Raw genomic sequence first — 20,388 nt, 5'->3', positions numbered from 1 at the left:
CAGGCCAGCAATAGCCTGCTGTTAGCATACTGAGGAATTCATTCATGGAACTGTTTTAAAGGGAATCAGTGCATGCTATCCTCCTCCAGCACAAGCCCTAGCCAGTCCTGTCACTCAGGGGCATCATGACATTGGGCACAGAGCTCGATTGTTTGGTCACATTTTCTGCCTGCTTCACGCAGTTCTTAACACCTCTATCAGTTAATATAATGTACATAGGCATTGAAATAGTGGTCTCTGGTATAAGCTGTCTACTGTCTTCAAGCAGGTAGCATGTGAAGAGGTAAGGGTGCGATTGGTAAACCATGCCATAGCTCCTTCAGAACAGAGGAAGTTTACTCAGAAAGTCGATTCTAGCAATATCCAAAATACAACTACAGTAAATGAAATTATGCCATGGTATTTTATCTTGAGAAGCATGCATAAGAAGAAAAGACTAGAAAAAATGGAACCAAAGAGAAAAATATAATATGGAACAAATATCAGCTAAGATGTAGAAAATGGGAAATATGAGAATTAAAAAGTTTGGTATAGAATAGCATTTTAGTATCAACAGAGAATTACCATATTAATAAGACTGAAGGCAGATAAATTAATAAGTACATTGGCACACACAATATGTATCCTAAACTGGAACATAATCTTTAAAGTTTATCCCACTCAGCAGCAATTGTATTTTTGTCATAGTTAAAAGTACCCAGATTTTACTTTAAGAAAAGGAAGAAAAATTAAAAAGGTGAAATGCTTTGGGACAACAGTCTTATACCCTGCAGTGGTTTATCAGTTGTACTGGTCTAATAAAACATTGATTGGCCAGTAGACAGATAAGAAGTATAGGCAGGGCCACCAGAACGGGAGAATCCTTGGAAGAGAAAGGCTCAGTCTGCAGTCATCACAGAGGACGCAAGATGAGAATGCCTCGCAGATAAAAGGTACCAAGCCATGTGGCTAACATAGACAAGAATAATGAGCTAATTTAAGATGTAAGAATTAGCTAATAAGAAGCCTAAGCTAATAGACCAACCAGTTTATGATTAATGTAGACCTCTGTGTTATTTTTTTGGGGGGGACTGAACAGCTGTGGGACTGGGTGGGACAGAAACCTCAGTCAACAATGAATGACTGAGGTGAGAAGCAAAAGAGGGTGAGAAGCTGTAGAAACAGAGGTAAGAAATGCAGAGACTAACTTAAAAGGAAAATATTTACAACACAAACATAATAATAGAGGCTGGGTCTAACTTTGCACTAAAAATTCTGCAACTCTGGGGAAATGAGGAGAAAAAACTCTCAAGAACAGAAAATAAATAAATTAAAAGGGAAACTGGAAAGTAACTTAATAATATTACGGGGCAAAATCCAAAACTATTCTTACAAGAATACGTGAACTTAAAATTCTTCACAGACTACCAAGTATCAAGGACAAAAAGAAACAGGAAAGTGCAACTCATAATGAGAGAATAATCAGCAAACACATATCAAGTAATCACATAACCACCGAAAGAGAATAGACATTAAAATAACTGTAACTGTATCACATAGACTTAGAAGGTATGGAAAATCATATATATTTATATATGGTGGATATTTTGTGTTATTACCAGTGAAATGATGATTATACTAAATAATGTACTTGTCAGTAATGTAGATTTTACTATTCCATGCACTTTATTTCAAAGTGTAACCAAATCAACATATGTTGCCAATTTATAAAATAAACCTGAGTATATATATATATGTGTGTGTGTGTGTGTGTGTGTGTGTGTGTGTGTGTGTGTGTTTGTGTGTGCAATAGTGACTTTGTTCATCTTTATATAAAAAAATCTATACGCTATGCTTCGAAGTTCAGCATAAACAACCAAGCATTCTCACCTCCCAAGAGATATCTGAGCAACAGTGTCATAGATTTCCAGGTAGTCATTTGTGCAGTTATAGTGGAAGTCCAGGTAAAATGTGTTGAATTCCAAACGAATCACTTTGCCTTGCGGGACTACTATATGCCAAGTACAATTTAGACCACTTGGGTAGATCTTTGGAAAACCAGGACTTTCAATAGTTCCTGTTTCTTCTGTGAGAACTTCTCCACATTCTGGTGAAATAACAACAACAACAATCACAATAGTTAATGAAAAGAACTACATGGGTCCCAAAATAAAAGGTGCTTATCATAATTGCTTAAAGAACGAAAGAAAACTGTTGCTTCTTATCTGCCATTTACAATAACTTAGTTTCTCAGTTTTCTCTTTTATTGATAAATACATAACTATTGATAAGTATTTGTTAAAAATATAGTCTTTGTTTTTCAGCATACTTTATAATTTTTCACAGAATAATTGATTTTTTATGTAATTCACTTATTGTAATGAAATTGTGTTTTCAGAAGTGGGGATTGAATCCAGAACCTTACACACATAGGCAAATATCCCTAGTTTCACTGGTAATTTATTCTGATAGCAACATGAAAGGGAGAGAGAGCGACATGTTCCTACCTAAATTCTCACTACTGTACTTAGCCGTGAAGCCACGATTTTCCACGGAAGAACTTTTCACAAATGTGACGTAAAGAACATTGTACACAGATGTGACAAATGATGGTATGTTTGTGCCACAAAACTTCTCATTGTCAGAAGATCCCAAGACAGAACTGGCACCAATCTAGGGAAAAATAGATATGTCCAAGTTATTTTTTATTAAACATCCATTTTGGAAAACTGTAGCCCCTGTGTTGAAGCTACCGGCAATCAATAAGCAAGAGTGTGATGGGGGAAGGGTTGCAGAATCAGTCTATTGGGGATGTGAGGAGAACAACTTCTATTTCTTGCTTTCGTTCAGGGTGCATTTTATTTTTGCATCATCACTCTCGTGAGAATTTCCAGCACGATGATGAACAGAAGCGATGAGATGACATGCCTGCCTTTCAGCCAATCGCCAAGGAGAACATTTAGCACCTCCATTACTCTGTAGGATGGCATCTACATGTCTTCTGGTACCTTATATCATATTAAGAAGGTTCCTCTTGCCACAGTTTTTACTGTTTTTATTATAAGGAGCAGGTAGATTCTGTCAAGTGCTTTTGTACATTTTATTGAGCGAATACATTGTCTTTTACTTTATTGATCCTATTATATTCTGTACTATAATACGCAGTGATTTTTAAGACACAATAATATTCTACACATATTTGTAAAAATTTCCCTTCATCATGGTATATAATCATATACATGCTGGATTCTATTATGTAGTATTCTGCTGTCTGTCTAAGCAACAGTCCTTTTCGCATAAGCAGCATATAGGTGCTTTGGTAGAACCCAGAGGTATTTCATTCTTACCTCAATGTAATCAGTGTCACAGGGGGCAGAACTTCCAATCTGGAAGTCAGTGAAATTGAGGAGAACGATCTGTCTTTGGGGTTGGGAGATGGTCCACCTACAGGTTCTTTGTCCGGGATAGGCATTGGGATGAAATGGTGAGCGAATGACGCCTTCTCCTGTTAACTCACCCCCACAAGCTAGAAATAGAAAATGAGAACCACATTTGCTCAGAATTAAAGGATTCCTGACCTCAGTTTCATTACAGATCTATCTCTGCCTAAGAAACATCAGACTGTGACACTGTGACAGGAATATACTAACTAAGATAAATCAAAACTTAACATGTTAAGATAATGTAAACTGGACATTAAAAAAAAAAACAAGCAAAGAAAAGGACTGTCAAGGGGCTGGAGAGATGGCTGGGCAGGTAGGAGCACTGGCTGCTCTTCCAGAGGATCTGAGTTTGATCCCCAGCACCCATATGTCAGTTTATGACCAGTTTCAACTCAAGTCCCAGAGAATCTGATCTCTCCTGGCCTCTGAGGACATCAGGCACACATGCTGTGCCCAGACATTCAGATAGACAAAAAGCCCATTCACATAAAATAATTAAAAAAGAGATAGAGATGAAAAATGGCTCAGCCAATAAAATGCTTGCAGCATGTGTATGAATTCTGATCTCCAGCAGCCATGAGACTGGGTACAATTGTGTGTGTGTGCAATGCCAGCACTAGGTTGGTGGGGGATGGGGAGAGCACAGGGATAGATGGCTTTCGAGAGCTCACTGTGCAGCCAATACAGCTGAATCAAAGAATTCTAGGTTCATGGAGGGACCCTGTCTCAATAGGGTGGAAGGGAATTGAGAAAGAGATTCAACCTCAATGCCCTGGCCTCTACCGGCACCACACACACACACACACACACACACACACACACACACACACAAAGTCCAGCCATATGACATGCACACATGACCACACAAGAAAGAAGAAGTTTCCTTACCAACTTGATAGTCAGCTCTGAAGCTCGCCTTCTGGACTAATGTGTCTATTCTCAGTCTGACCCAGACTTTATTAGACATCGATCTAATAGGTGACAGGGCTGTATTGCCACAGACCCTTCCAAGTAAGTTGTTATGGTCTCCGACCTAAGCAGAAAAGTAAAGACAGATTTGTAATGCTAATCAGGAAAGTCACTGTAGTAATTGGTGTAGTATTTGGAGATTAGAAAATGGCACATTCAAAACAAATAAAAGTTTGATTTTGGTAGTGTGTATATTATATTTAGAAGTCATCAGAAGGTCAATTTTAGCACAAACTAATGGTACTAAATACAGATATGATCTTAAGCTAATATAGTCCATAACTATATAATCCTTAAAATGTGCCAATAATTTCCACAATATCAAAAAGGAAATAAATCTGAAACTGCAGTTTCCCCAAAACAACAAAAGCTAAGAATGTAGCATATCAAAAGATGAAAGTTCAACTAAGTCTGCAATTGGAGGTATAAACTATGTGCATAAGCAACACAGAGAGAGAGAATCTGGAGAATCAATACTAAAAACAGAATAAAACCATTAAAAGAATAAGGAAAAGCTAAGAGCAATTTTAGACAAAACTTTGTAAGAAAATAAGAAATACGTCTAAGGATACAAAATGCAAATATTAAACATCACAAACACAGAGTCTAAGATGCATTCAATTAATTAGATGCCATTCTGTGTACAGTTCTTTGCCAAAGTCTTAGAATGTTAGAGATAGCTTATTTTCATAAAGTTATACAAATTCCTAAAAGGATCTGAGGGAGAGGAAGACAGGAACAGCCGCTGCAGACAGAGGGACATCACTGCACAGCTCCTTCAGCCCGCTCTCCCTGAGAAGGCAGCACTGTGAGAAGGTGATGTGCACTTCCCAAGCCCTTTCCGCCTTTAAGGGACAGACAATCCTTACAGTGAACGTGTTTAAAGGCCCCCAGGCATGACACAACTCTCTGCTATCAAATTCCAACATAAACAGTAAAACATAAAAAGCACGGGTCAATTTCACTTATTAATATAGATACAGAATCCTAAACAACGTTCTAGAAAAACAAATTTAGAGACCGCTGGCTCAGTGGGTACTGGCACTTGATGCCAAGCCTGACGACCCAAGTTTGTTTCCCCAGAACTGACATGGTGGAAGGAGAGAAGCAATTCCCCATAAAAGCTGTCTTCTGATTTCCGCAACTGTGCTGCAGTGCAGCTCTCACCCCAACACAATATTCAGGCAAATAAATACTTGTAATAAAAATTGAAGCAAATCAGTGGAGTGGCCACAAGCTGTGTCAATGTGCCCAGTTCATGTCCCCAGCTGCTGCCAACCTCCTGCTTTAATAACCGTAGCAAGTTACTACATCTAAGCCTAGCCAATGAGACAGAAAAAAAATCTATGAGAAAGCCGTGAAATTTCCCAAGATTTCTGGTAATAAAACATTGACTAAAGAGGAGCTCTTGTTACTTCTGACATTTCTAAAGGTGAAACAGGGATATTATCCCCACAGTTGAGAATAGTACAAAGGATGTACATGAGATTCTAGTTCTATGGAATTATTTTGGAGGACGGAGCCCCCCAATATTATTCTATTCTCAATTAGCATTACTGAGCTCTCAGCAAGAAGCTGGCCCATGCTGGCAGGAGTGCTGTGCGCAGTCGGTGCTCACAGACCCTGAGACAGCACAGACGCTCCCTGGAACCATGGCAGTGTGATGTTTGTGTAGAAGTGGCCACAGCACTGTCACCTAAGCAGGGTGTCACAGTGAAACCACAATAAGGCATTTGAGAAATTGTGAGGGCATTTTTTTTTTTTTTATTCTGACATTGGTGGGGCATGACCAACATAGAGCAGTTAAGATTCACACCATTAGAAAGTCTGAAATGTGACAGCCACACACAAGGATTCTCTAATATCCTGTGCGATTTTCACTTAGGTGGAAAAAGTTGCTGTTGAGCACAAAATTTAGTCCATTTTTACATATATAACATAAAGTACTTTGGGAAATATTTAATATTCACAACTTTCTAGGATGACCAGTAGAATACAAATGAAAAACTACTTTTTTCTTCCCTCTGGAAAGCTGCCAAGAGGACCTCACTCCTCAGAGAGCTCAGTCACCAGCCAGCCCAGCCATATCAGCCTGCATTTATTCAGAATTCTGGCAGTGTAGAAGACAAACCGCTGACTCTGCTTATCTCAAACTGACGTTTGTCCTGGCATCTCACATATCGGGGGGGGGGGGGGGGGGAGGAAGGGTGGTTTTTATTTTGTTTCTTTAATTTTACTTATAACTTAAAGTTTTTAATATAATGTGTAGAAATATATATATATATATGGATTTCATTTCAGAATAGTAAAATGATGGCATAAAAAGATCTTAAAATAGAAAAGCTCTCTGTGTGCAGGGGATTAAGGAGCACTCTGGAGATGTGTCTCTTAAACTGAGGTAGTAAGAATTATTTAGGTCAAGGGCAGTGAGCAGTAAAGGCTAGCGGGATATTGCAACATTGTTCCTCTCATCCAAAACCAGTAGATGTACAAAGTTCTGGAAGGATGCTTGTCAATATAACTCATATGTATTAGACCTCGAATGCTATCATAAGAACATTTGAGATGCAGACAAATTTGCATGCGGATCCACATCCAAGGATGGTCTGCAAAGATAAGAACTAAAGCTATTTTTAAAAGCTCAGCCATGTGAGGTCATCGCAAGCTGCTCCACTGAGTCGGACTTATAACAGTTCCTTACTCTATCTAAGCTCTTGACATCTGCAATACAAATTTCTTCTGCTTAAGTCAAGTTATGCTACTTGACCAAATAGCAAGTCTCAGAGGGAAGAGAAAGTGTCCTTCCAAGTATCTAACAAAAACAAACAAACAAAGAACACAGGGGTGAGATGGTGTTGGGCCCTCTAATCTCTGGATTCTACTTGCTTTTTCTATGACCGCCAGCTCTCTGTTCTGTCAGTCCATTAGAAGATGAGAAGAAGGAAGAAAACCAGCCAGCCACATCAGAGCACACTGAAACGGGCTGTCCCCTGGGTCCTGGTTAGTGAAACTCAAGGACATTAACAAAGGGAATGCAGCTGCCATCCCGATGGTATAAGGTCTGTTGGTCAGACCTCAAGGGCCCTGAGTCTGGAAGGTGCAACTGATTTTGGCTGTGTTTCTCTCCTTATGGAAGGAAACCTTATTACTTCTGAAAGCTTGCACTCTTCTTGGATCCCAGGCAGAGCACTCCTTTAACCAGCAAACTTTAAAGAGAGATGCTGGATTAAAATGTATCCAATGTTCTAACTGACCCCAAATTCATTTGCACTTAATATCCTAGCACTTGCAAATTCATATTCTCATCCAAAGCCTGCTTCCTTTGGGCTCAGAAGCTTGAATAAACTATTTAATATTTCATAATCACAGATTTCTTTTATGTGAGAGCATTGACTAGCTGTTCTCTGTCATGAGACTTCTCATGTCTCCTGATGGAGTGCTAACACTTAATCCTTTCCACTGACTGGGAGCTTCACCACAGGAACTGCTCAGCCTTGAGGAATTCAAGTAGATATGGCAAACCCATTTCCTTAAGGAGGCTTTGACTATCATTGGGTGACTCAAATGTTGTTTACTTTTTCTTCTTGAGAGACCAGGAGCCTGGATCCTACAAAATCAAAGCACTTGATGACAGCAGTGGAGCCTCAAGCAGAATGAATTCCAAACCAACAGGGCAGAAAGCAAGCATAGTAACTAACCATGGAATATGCTTGGTTATCTTTTTTATTTGCCTGGGAAATATTATTAATTGCTTATTATAATACAACCTAAATAAAGAAAAATAATATTGAAACTGGTTTTGTTGTAACAAAGTTTCTCTTCTTTTAAGAAGTCATGGATGTCATGCAATTTGTACTTGTAGAGGAAAGAATATAAATTGATTAATTTAGTGGTCACATTTACAAAGGAACCACAAGGCCCAGTTGAAGACATGAGTGTTCTGTAAACTGGGCTCAGATTTCTCAAGGATTTATTTTGTTTCACTGTAAATGAGTGGGTCCTTTGTTTGTATTGGTTCACATGTATGTGAGGGTGCACATATGTGTGTATGTATGTGTATACATGCACAAATGGAGGTCAAAGGACACCTTACTATGTCATCCTCAAAAACATTATCTATTGATGTAGGAGGGTCATCTGTCTATGTTGCTTTCATTGGTTAATAAAGAAACTGACTTGGCCTTTGATAGGACAGCAGCTTAGATATGCAGAAAAGACAGAACAGAATTGTGGGAGAGAGAAAGCTGAGACAGGCAGATGCCATAGCTCTCTTCTCCGAGATGGATTCAGGTAAAGATCTTTCCCAGTAAGCAACCACCTCGTGGTGCTACACAGATTATTAGAAATAGGTTAATCAAGATGTGAGAGTTAGCCAATAGGAGGCTACAGATAATGGGCCAGGCAGTGTTTAAAGGAATACAATTTGTGTGTTGTTATTTTGGGTGTAAAGCTAGCCATGCAGGACCCGGGTGGAGGGATGCAGCTCGCCGCTCCTTCTATAATCTATCTCCTTTGAGATGGAGTTTTTCTTGGTCTGGAACTCACAAATAAGGCTGGACTGACTGACCTCAGGGAGCTTCCTGTTCCAAACACCCCAGTGCTTGGATTACAAACATGTGCCACCAAACATGGGCTAGGGGTCAAACATGCTTGCAAGGTAAGTTCTTCACCAGCTCAGTATTGCTGCCTGCCTCTCAAGGATTTCTTTATTCATTTCGTGCATTTACAAATCATTCCTAGACTCCAAGAGGCTCAGGATATAATGAGTAACCTAGGCTATTTAACCTATGAAGTATTGCAAATGACATTTATAAGCTGAACTAGTTCTTAAAGGAAAACTACCCATTAAAACCTGAATTTTTATAAAAGAACTATTTTCTGTACAGAGAGCTAAGATTAACTGGACTGCAAAACATAATTCATATGAAAATTTAAGTGCAAGCTGTAGAGCTGAGTAAGCAGTAGACTTTAACATGTGGAACAGATCATGTCTCAAAACCATGCCTGAATGCATGTGTGTATTTCTCTGTGTGCTAACCATCCTGATCTGGCTTTACACTACAAATTTTAAAATCCATTCAAGTAATAATGGAGGATGGTCATCTGTCTATGTATTACTTTCATTGGTTAATATAGAAACTGCCTTGGCCCTTTAATAGGACAGAAAATTAGGTAGGCAAAATAGACAGAACAGAATTGTGGGAGAAAGAAAGCAGAGTCAGGCAGATGTCTCAGGTAGTCGCCATGCTTCTCTTCTCCGAGACAGACAGACACAGGTTAAGATCTCTCCTGGTAAGCCACCCCTCGTGGTGCTACACAGGTTACTAAATATGGGTTAAAGCAAGATGTGAGAATTAGACAATAAGAGGCTGAAACTAATGGGCCAGGCAGTGTTTAAAAGAATACAGTTTCCATGTAATTATTTTGGGTAAAGCTAGCCAGGTGGGGGGATGCAGCCCGCCATCCTTCTACAAAGTATCAAAACTTAATTCAAAGAAAACCAAATATGCTAAAACTAGGAGGGTTGTCCCAGCAAAGGACTGAAAACAGAACCTGGCCCTACGGTAACATTAAACCTGTTAACATACTCTCTGCGAAATGAATTGTAGGCTGATGGACTCTCTGGTTCCTTGGCAGAGGGATTTGCTCTTAAAAACTATGTTCAGCTAATTCAGGTGAATGGAAAAGGACTGTGGCTTCACTCCAAATGAGAGATTGATATGCAAGGGATAAAAGATGAGAGACACCAGGCATGGCCTGGTAATGATGATAATATTACTATTACATTATCATTATTATTGGTTACTGGTTTTTTTATTCTTCATTAGCATATTTGACCACTTGTGGTTAGCATTTCATCAATTTAAAAACATTTGAGTCTCACAAACTAGTATTAGTTTCAATCTCATCTATCAATAAAACTATCAATTAAAACTTCCCTTCTAAAATCAAGAAAATGCAATCTATTTTTCCTAGAGTGTCTTCTCTCCTGATTCTAAACCTCAGCAATCAAGCCTCCCTTTCTCCTTCCTGGCATCCCCATAATTCTCACCGTTGTGTTGTTGTGACCACTCACTGGCAGGCAGGTGCTAAAAGCCTGCTGATGGTCTTTCCAGGCTCTCAGAACACAACCCATTCTCTTTAGCTCAGCCTGTATGGCCGGCCACACATGATTAGTGCTTGCCTAGTTCATGCCTTTTCTCCTTTCTGAGTCTAATCACTGTGGTCTGTTTTCAGATTTTTTTTGTCAGATTTTTACATCACTCAGTCTTTGGGGCTGTGTTGGCCACTGTATTACTTGGGTATTTCTGTCACCAACTCCCCACCGGTAGACCCTATAGGTCCTGTCCTTGGGGAAGCTACTTCAGATCAGTCATAGCAGAGATGAAGTCAGGGGCTCCACGCTTTTCTTTCATTTCACTCCTTTATAATATTTTTAAATATGTGTCATAGGTATAGAATTTATTTCTGTGTCTGAGGGGAGTGGAGGAAGCCCTGAGAAAATAAAGTTCTGAGTGAATGTGGGCTGCTGACACGGATGCCGCCATGTCAAGGACCTTAGCCTCAGACCCGCAGGAAAGCGGCAAAGCCTTCCCCTGGAATGAGGCTCGGAGGATACAAAGCCTTGCTCTGTCCGTGTGCAGATGTTGATAGCGTGTGCATGGAATGTCCGTCACAGCTTCCTCCTCGTGGATAGCTGTGGCCTGAAGACTGCTCTCCTGTAGAGACTGCTCCTACAAAAGTCAGCTAAACCTGCCTTCTTGATCATCGGTATATAACAGTTCTGCTTCCTTGTTTATTTGTACATAATAGCTCACCTCCTTGTATATCTGCACGCAGTAACGCTGCTTTTCTGCCCAACTACACATAATTAGTAAGCGATGCTTGTGGGTTGCTTCATTTCTCCATCAGAGAGCACAGCACACCTGATCCCAGCTCTCCTGTAGGTCCGTGTGTTTGCATTCTTTCATTCTCTTGCCATCCCAATCAGATCTGGCCCCCAAGGCTATGCAAGGGTGGAGCACATTGCTAAGCAGGAAGATCTATTCCTCTAGAAGGCATGCCCTCCCACTCTATCAGCCTCTCCTGTCACCATGCTTCCCCAGTTTCCCTGAGTCAGTGTGCAGTAAGGTCTGGAAAATAAGTGCGATGCAAAAGCCGATTCATCTCCCTCCACAGCCTGCTTCCAGCATCAGCCTTAATGTCATATACTTTAGCGGTTCTTAGTCAGCCTACAACTTGTATTTTCTGGAATAAAAATTTAAAATTGCATTGCTACCTCCTGTGCCCTTCATTCAGAATGGTCCTGATGGCTTAAGCCACTTACGAAATATTAATGAGAGGCGCTGCTTTGTGTTCTGGAAAGAAGTTTCTGTCACATCTATTGTACTGTTCCATACACTTTACAAGCTCGCTTAGGCAAGAACAAATGAACTAAAAGTCAATCTCTCTTTGAATTCATGCTTCTGCAGCCATGTCACACTGACCATGGGCAAATGTGTTTTCAGAAGTAGAAACTTTAGTTGAGACGTGTGTGTCTGTGTGTGCATGTATGTGTGTGCTTGCATGCACATGTGGGGGGGATGTAAATGTGTGGTTTTTAGTTTAAGATAGCAATGTTCTTTTATAATTTCCATCAAAGTCTTATGAGGTTGTGCACACAGCAGAATGTAAATAGTTGCATGGCTGGCCATGGAAGAGTCTTACTGACTCATTCTGAATTACTGATAAGATCAAGGCAAGAATAAAAATTTGGTCTAAGAGAACTTAGTTTTATAATATTTTGTAAAAACCTTTAAGGCTTTCTTTCTCATTCCTTCCTTGACTTTATTTTCCCAAAGATTAAATAAACAGATTAGACGGCTTACTTAAGTAGAAACTGAAGTACTCAAAGAATTGCCCAAAGTTACACTGACATCTAAACAGAACTAAAGAAATAATTAAGATCATTTAACCCAGTCCCAGTCTAACCACGAAATATTCAGTCACTCTGCTTTACAAAATCAAGTTGCTGGGTGCTAGTTTTATGATCTTTTCCCCCATAACAATTTAAAGGAGTCTACTAGATGGGTGGAAATTCATGGAGAGTGTTCACTGAAGACAGAGGGTCTATCTATCTTTCCAGATGTGCTGACAGATCCTACAGCCACCAGAAGCACCTCTGTCAAGAATACAGAAACACCGCAGAGTCCCTTGATACCACAGTGATGTTTTTGCTTTTCTTGGACAACTTCCGTGCCTGGTTTCATAGTCTCCTGTGACTTGAGAGTAGGGTGTGGGATTCCCAGAGCCCTGCTCTCTGGGGAAGTCTAAGCTTCTTCTGTGGTTACAGGAACACTATTACAAGTCTGTTCTGGCAAGAGACTGGTGTGCCTCCTAAATCCAAGCCACAACTTACTGAACACCTATTGTGGGCAGACTACTTAATTTCTCTGAGCCTTAGATTCCTGAGATTAAAATGGGAGGAATTGAGGATTTAATGAATTAGCGTAACTCTGTGTCAAGACTGACTGTGCGATATGAGCGAATATCTGACTTGCTCTAGAAAAATCTATCTGAAATTCTAATCCTGTCAATACCTCTAGTTACATTTACTCACGTGTGTGTGCCTTGGTAAACAGAGCTCCATTGAACAACTTATAATTTAGCACTTATAGTGATTGTCTAGTTTTAACTCTCCTTGTCATGCCTTCCTGGCTCCCTTATCAATCTCTTACTGTCTTCTCTTCTTTAGGGCTGTGTTAGACAAATTTTTTAAATCCCCTAGAACACTTGTTCTTGAACTCTCGCTTCACCTGGAAGCTTCCCATTCCCCACGGTGCTGCTTCAGAGGAAAGGTATACAATGCCATGTCTGACAAGCGCTCTGGTGACCTAGATACACCTGGCTTGGCAGCCGTTTGACGACCGCCGCTCCACAGAATACGGAAATTGCAATGAGTGTCCCGCAAGGGTAACTGAGCAGAAAGGTTACCTCGATGTAGGTGTGAGTGCAGCCCCAGTGGCTCTCCAGCTCCACGTGGGTAAAGTTGATATCTATTTTCTCTCCTTCGGGCTGTGTGATGAGATAGACACACTGGCTGTCGTGACTGAAGGGTCCAGACAAGGGAGGAAGCAGGAGCTCACCCTCCGTGTCTGTGTAGTTCCCGCCACAGCGCAGATCCGCTGAAGAGAACAAAGGAGGGGAGGGATGGTCACGGGGATAGCATTCCTCTGGCTGGACACATCAGGTTTAATTTTCAAAACTTTAGCTCACTCCTACACTTAAATACCCCCTGCTGTGTTCACCCTGTATGATTCCATGTCTCTTGTTTTATGAGTTTCAGTTTCAGATACATAGATATAGTTATAGATGTAGATATAGAGATAGATACACATATGACAGCTATGGGGATACTAAGACTGACTGTGCATTTAGTCTGAAGCCAAAGCAAAGGGTGAAGGGGACCAATGAGAATGGTTACAATTTTTTCTGATCTAGAGATTTCCAGGGTGCTTTTCCCAGGAGTTCTCACTGAGAACACAGTAATAGGTGACACAAGCAAAAGTCTCCCACTGCCTCGGATGAAAGTCGTAGAGTGTTTCATTTTTGTTCTTGCTTCCAGACATGAAGGTAACCGAAAGCATCACAGCTAAATGTACAGACTCGAACTCTAGGAACTGGAACGGTACCTTCGTGGAAGTTGGTTTCTGTGCACTGGACTTGATCCAAAAATGCAGCTGGGTATTTCTCAGAGAGCCCTAGCTGCTCTCATGAACACTCTTGCATGCAGCAAAACAGAAAACACCACTAGGGACCTGAGGTTCTGAATTATTTAGTTTTAGGGGCCTGTGGTCTCCATCATAATATGGATCCCATAATTGAAAGGTTAGAGGGTACCGTAGTATTTAACCCGGTGGAGATAAAGACTGAATCTGAAGTGGTGTGAGAAATATTCACGAAGGCATGTCACTAATGCAGGAAAGCCTTCATTTGGGGCATCACGGAGCATCCGTGAGCACAGCACCACACTCCCGGTGGACAGCCAGTCTTGGGTGAGCGGGACACTTACAGGCCACGGTTAGATAGGTGATGTGGAAGCCCTTGTCAGTGACGTCAGCATCAGAATGGAAATGGATTCTGGCAGCCGGACCCGTAGTCCGAAGCGGTGGGGTAGACAGAGAAGTGCAGAATTTCCCAAGAACCGGGTCCTGGTGGAAAGGACCATCTCGAATCTAAAGCAAAAGAACAAGCCATCAAGTTGAAAGTAATCAGGTTCTCACTAACGACGTCACTTGGGACATAAGCTTCAGAAAAACAATTGCCATTTAACAACGGCAGCAAGGCAAAGCCACCTAAATACTGGGTAAACAGAATCTATCAGTTGGAAGTTTCCCCATCATGTACATAGCTAACACACAGTCAGTGTCCAGAAAAGAATGTGTCCTCAGGGTCCTGTCAAATGCCTCAGCTACTGCTGGAATTTCAATATTCTCTGGGGCAGAATACATACTTTGTGTTTTTCTTATGACGATGTAAATAAAGTTCAGTGTTTTCTTTTATGGATCCCCTTCCCCTAAATGGAAGAAATCCTAGTAATTTAGAAGAAGACAATGGGTATTTTAAAGGAAATAGGAGAATGAAGAGTAAGTAGTGATGAGAACTGATCTGCAGCTTAGCTGAGTACACGGGTGTGCAGAGAGATGCAGGCAGGAGAGGATGAGCTTAAAGATGCCTTTAAATGCACAACCGTGACGGGCAATCAGCACTGCATACAGCCGCATACTGTATGCTGACAGCGCAAACTTACAAACTGTTACTCTTTCTGTGTTCTCATGTGTATGAATTCTATGTGCATCATGTGCTTGTGAGAGTATGTGAGTTATAGGTGTGTGTGTGTGTGTGTGTGTGTATGTGCGCATGGAGGGGTGTGTGTGTGTCTATAAGCACGCATGTGTATTACTGGGCCACGGCATTCTTATCGAGGTCAGAGGACAACATTCACGAAGCAGTTCTCCCCTTCCATTGTGAAATCTGGAAATCAAACTCCAGTCCTCAGGCTTACTGGACAAGCGCTTTTACTAACAGAACCATGTCACCTACCCAAACCATAATGAGGCTACATCTATAACATGACCTCAATGCAATGGTTTCCTCCTCCTCTCCTCTCCTCTCCTCTCCTTTTACCCATTTTTCCATCCCCCTCACTCTCCATTTTTTAACAGGATCAAAGATTGAACCTAAGATCTTGTGTAATTTCCAGGACTTAAAAAACCTTGTTGGTGTTTTTATTCATTGACTAAATCACATTGACTGCTCAATAATTCTGACATAATTGCAAAATATCTATGCTATATAGAACACCAAAGAGTGAATGAGCTAAAAAGGATGTGGTCAATTTAATTTACTTAAATTAATTTTTCCATTGGCAGCAAATTTACAGGGCAAGGCTACTTTTATTTTTTACTTGTAACTAGTTCCTTGAAACACTGATGAGAAATGAGTGGAAGTCCAATAGTATCTGGATGATTGATGTGTTCTATAATGTGGTGTTCAGAAATTAATATGTAAGAATAAAAAGGTTTTAATCTCCATTTAATAGGATTTATTGAATATTAATTTCACAATACCTCACTTTTTACTATCAACTTTTAAAAGGATATTTTGCTAAGACTTTCCAAGGAGAAGCTGATCTTTGAGTCATTCCCAAAGGTTTCAAATCCATTATTACCGCTGCTAATGACTAATGGCTCCAGCTTGGGAGACCTGCTTGGCAGCTGCATCGTTCGTGCTTTATGAATAATTCCACAGCACTCCATCCTTCTCTAATGGACTCAGAAAGGCTCATTGTCTCCTTAGCAGTGCTCAGGGGGTCTGAGATTTACGGTGACAAAAGACCAGGAAGCACCTAAGAACTCAGGCTCCTTAGTGACCTTCCCACTCTACCAGCGGAGAGCGACGTTTCTGAAGTGTCCAATCATGTGTGGAATTTGAAGGTAGCAGTCCCTTTCTTCCTCCATATTGTAATTTTTTTGCTAATGGGATAGAGCATACCGACTCTCTTCCTCCCCAGGGAGACATTCAACATTTTCCAGTGAGATGTAACACTGACAACCCTTCCCACAGAATCGCTACGGCTCACTAAAATTAAGTGGTAGGACACCCTGAGGGTTTGCCTTGAACAACTAAGAATTAGAATCTGTGTTGGAAGAGACAGTCATTGCTTAGGATTTACTCTGAGTCCGGGAGCCTGAATCTCCAGTAAGAGACGGGGGAAGGCAAGACAGGATCTTCCACATGTAAGACAAACCTAGAAATGGCAGAGCAAACTAGTGGGATTGAGATTGAAGATTTAGCATTGACTTCCTAAGTATTAGTAACAAACCTGGGCCGTCCATGGGCATCATTGACCTGTGTCCTGAGAGCTAAGCACACGTACCAAGGCCTCTCTAAATGCAGTGTTTTACCTCCAGATAATCTTTACTGCAGTCATCGTGACTCTCCAGGCTCAAGGTCCCAAAGGTAAACGTTATCAAGGAGCCAGGACTGGCCAGAACGTGCCAGACACAATCTCTTCCTGGGGGGTAGTTCCCAGGGTACCCCGGAGATGTAATGGAACCATAATCACCAGTCAGTACGCCGCCACACTCTGAAATAAGAAGGAACGTGACTAAATTCGCATGTATGCTAAATTCCCATAGAATTCTCATAGACTCTGCTGGCAGCAGGCAAGATCTTTTACATAACTATGAGGAGGTTAGGTTAGGAGGCGCTCATAAACAACAGGGTCCTTCGAGCTGCCCAGACTCACAGTTGTAAATGTACTACAAACAAGGTAAACCAGTCACCCATGCAGGATCTCTGTACCTACAGAACACTATGCGGTTATGTGGTTGAAGACTCAAATTTTACCCTTCTGAGACATCAATAATGAACAATGGAGAAGCCTGCCTGCCGAATCCTGAACTCATCCTAGAAATCTTTCCATATGGAACTTCCAGGTGGTATAGAAGTAAACAAAGAAGACAATAAAACTTCTGCTAACTAACATCAACAAAAATGTGAAGTTTCTCATATATTCATGATTTCAGAGTAACATGCAATATAAGGAAGCAGTTGCATGGAAACAGCACCAAACATTTGTATAGGAGTTTCCCAGGTAAATAGAAGCCTTCGCTGCTGTTACACTGAGGAAGACTACAGAGCATCTAACAGAGACCAGCTCAGGGCATGGAGCCAGAGAATGCCAAAGTGCAAGAGAATGAATAACCTAATACTATTATCAATCCCTTCTGAAGGGAGAGGGTTTGGTGAAGATCCCGAAAACTGAACTGAAAGCTCAGAAGAGCTAGAACCATGTACTAGGAATCATGGTACCCCATCCGGATTAAAGGGAAGTTTTGAAACACCCTTCTCCATTCTGTCATCAATTAGATCAAGGCGATCTGCCAGTAATGTAACTGCCTATTAAAAGAAAACCAACAGTTTAGAGAATACAGTCCAACCCAGAGTCCGTATAACAGATAACCTGTGATGTTAGACTCATGATACAGACTTATTCGACCCTAGTTGGGAAAAGTAAACAATATCGAATAAGAGTCACTGTGAGCAAAGCCAGAAACAATCTGATATTGGGGCTCCGAAGCAAGGCCTCTGTACTAACTATAAACTTAAAGGGGAAATTTGACAAAAATATAGTCTGATAAAGTTTTTCAACAAAAACGTCAAATTCATGCTTAGAAATCATATGAGTTCTTAGGTATTATATTATCTATTAAGTCAATGCTGACCAAGTTACAATTCCTAGTACCACAGGTTAGGTGTAGCGTAACAGACTAGGGCATACAGACACATCTCCTTAGGAAAAGGAAATAGAATAGATAGTTATAAATAACTGGTCAGCCGGGGTGGGGTGGGAGGGATGGAACGAGCGAATCAAATGAAGAGGGCCTGGGTGGAATACAAAGAAAGACAGCTAAAATTAAGGATCTTTTGTGGGACAGTTTTGAAGCTTAATACAGTAGAAGTTTCCTAATACATGTGTGTGTGCGCGCGTGTGTGTGAGTGTGTGTGTGTGTGTGTGTGTGTGTGTGAAGGACATCTAAATGAAATCACCAAATAAAGGAGGAGACGGATCCCCAACTGGACCTGTCACCAAATGATGCTTCTAGCATCAGAACTGGGTTCCATCTAAGTGAGTTATTGGTCAAAAGGGTTCTACAAGAGTCCTAAACAGCCCAGGCTTTGACAAAACTGTAGGTTGCTCTATACGAATTATAGCAAGGCCCCATTGCTAAAGACTCAAAATGGACTAATGACTTAACTAAATGGGCTGACTCTGCAAAACCACTATTAAAACAGAGAAAAGATCCATAGTGTAGATCTGAATAATGATTAATTTTGGACTAGACTCCAAAATACACAGGCAATAGAAGTCTATAGTTAGTAGAAAAAAATTGATACACCATGATAAAATAAAATGTTTCTGCACCAAGAGAAACAATCAGCAGACTGAAGAGGGAGCCTGGAGGGTGGATACAGAATCAGTAATCTTTATCTTATATGGTGGTGGGGGGTTGATGTCCAAAAGAAATAAGGAAAAACATCAAGAGGCAAAAACAGTAGCTTGAATGGCCATTGTCAGGGGGATGCTAGGCAGCTCGTGCATTTAAGTTAAACTGCAGGTTCAGCTCTGGTCATCTACTGCTCAGTGTGGTAGCAATAGTCAACACAACATGATGTAATTGACATCTGGTGAGAAAGCAGTTCTTAAACATTCTCACCACATACAGAAGAAAAAGGAAAAATAAACATTTGAAATCATTAGAAAAGGGAAATCAAATAAAATATAGTAAGCAAAGTTGTCAGAGCAAAACAAGTGAAGTCTCTAGTCACAGCTTGACACCTCTGTGTAGCTCTCGCATCAGCAGAGCGAACGTCTTAAGTCGCTGGGGAAATACAATATTTGAACAAAGCTACTGTCCAAATTGACTAAGTTAACGGTGAACATATATAGATGGCCATATCCAATTATTGTGAAACACATGTTTTTCCTCTCCATATGGGAAATATCAAAATAAAAACATTAGTCCATGAAGCATATTCTGAACACTTGGTATACCGCTTCATTATTGAGTGACCACACTGGAAATTATGGTCACTGAGAAACCAAAACAAAAACGGGAAAATATCTTAAACTGAATACTATAAAGATACACATTAAAACCTATGGGTAAAGATAAAATAGTAAATTGATTCACTTCACTGCATACATTAACATGTATTTATTGTTGCATGTGCATATGTGATGTACATGTGCATATGTGTACACAGAGGTCAGGGGTTGGCTTCCAGTGTTTTTCCTCAACCACACACCACCTTGCATATCAAGGCAAGCCTTCCCACTTGAACGGAGAGTCTGCTGATTTGGTTCATCTAGCTAGCCAACGCTCCGAGGATCTACTTTCTCACCTTCTGAGCACTGGGCTAAGGCAGGCTGTCACTCTCGCCTGACTTTTATGTAGGCCCCTATAATTTCATAGCAAGCACTCTGCCCACCAAGCCTCTCCTCAGGCCCTACAAAAGGATTTTTAAAGTTCAGGATCCACTTTTCAAATCTTCTAGGTCAAGATCTCAGGAAAATTATAAAAGCAAAAGTAAGTTAAGCTTTCCAAATCTAAGAGAGCGAGAGAAAAAAAATCACTTTTCATATAAGTAGGCTTGAGATGAATTCAGCACACTAATGTGGCATAAGTAAAAGAATGTGACTTTAAGGAATTGGCTACCAGCTGTCAGGACCTACTTGTTGTAGCACTTTTTCTGGGAAATAGCAAGAGAGAGAGAGAGAGAGAGAGAGAGAGAGAGAGAGAGAGAGAGAGAGAGATCACCTATTGGAGGGTCAATTGCCTGATAGAGCTCTCCTTTTAAAGACAATATTGTTGCCCATATGACCAAGATTGTTTGTCTTAGTGCTGGGGCCCCTCAAACTCAGGGCCTCACATGTCAAACAAGAGCCCCA

At 40.7% G+C, this 20,388-nt stretch overlaps 1 protein-coding gene across 1 annotated transcript in view; it reads right to left on the bottom strand.

Moving 5' to 3' along the window:
- Cubn (cubilin) overlaps window positions 1-20,388 on the bottom strand; it is a 203,715-nt gene that overhangs the window by 158,024 nt on the left and 25,303 nt on the right. The window contains 7 exon segments of the mRNA XM_038333897.1: window positions 1,870-2,086; window positions 2,487-2,652; window positions 3,327-3,505; window positions 4,311-4,455; window positions 13,365-13,555; window positions 14,443-14,605; window positions 16,838-17,019. Coding sequence (XP_038189825.1) covers window positions 1,870-2,086; window positions 2,487-2,652; window positions 3,327-3,505; window positions 4,311-4,455; window positions 13,365-13,555; window positions 14,443-14,605; window positions 16,838-17,019 — 1,243 coding nt within the window.

Source organism: Arvicola amphibius, chromosome 6, assembly GCF_903992535.2.
Source record: "Arvicola amphibius chromosome 6, mArvAmp1.2, whole genome shotgun sequence".
NCBI classification, from domain to species: domain Eukaryota; kingdom Metazoa; phylum Chordata; class Mammalia; order Rodentia; family Cricetidae; genus Arvicola; species Arvicola amphibius.
Note: the sequence above shows the minus strand (reverse complement) of the source record. Positions and strands in the feature narration are given on the sequence as shown.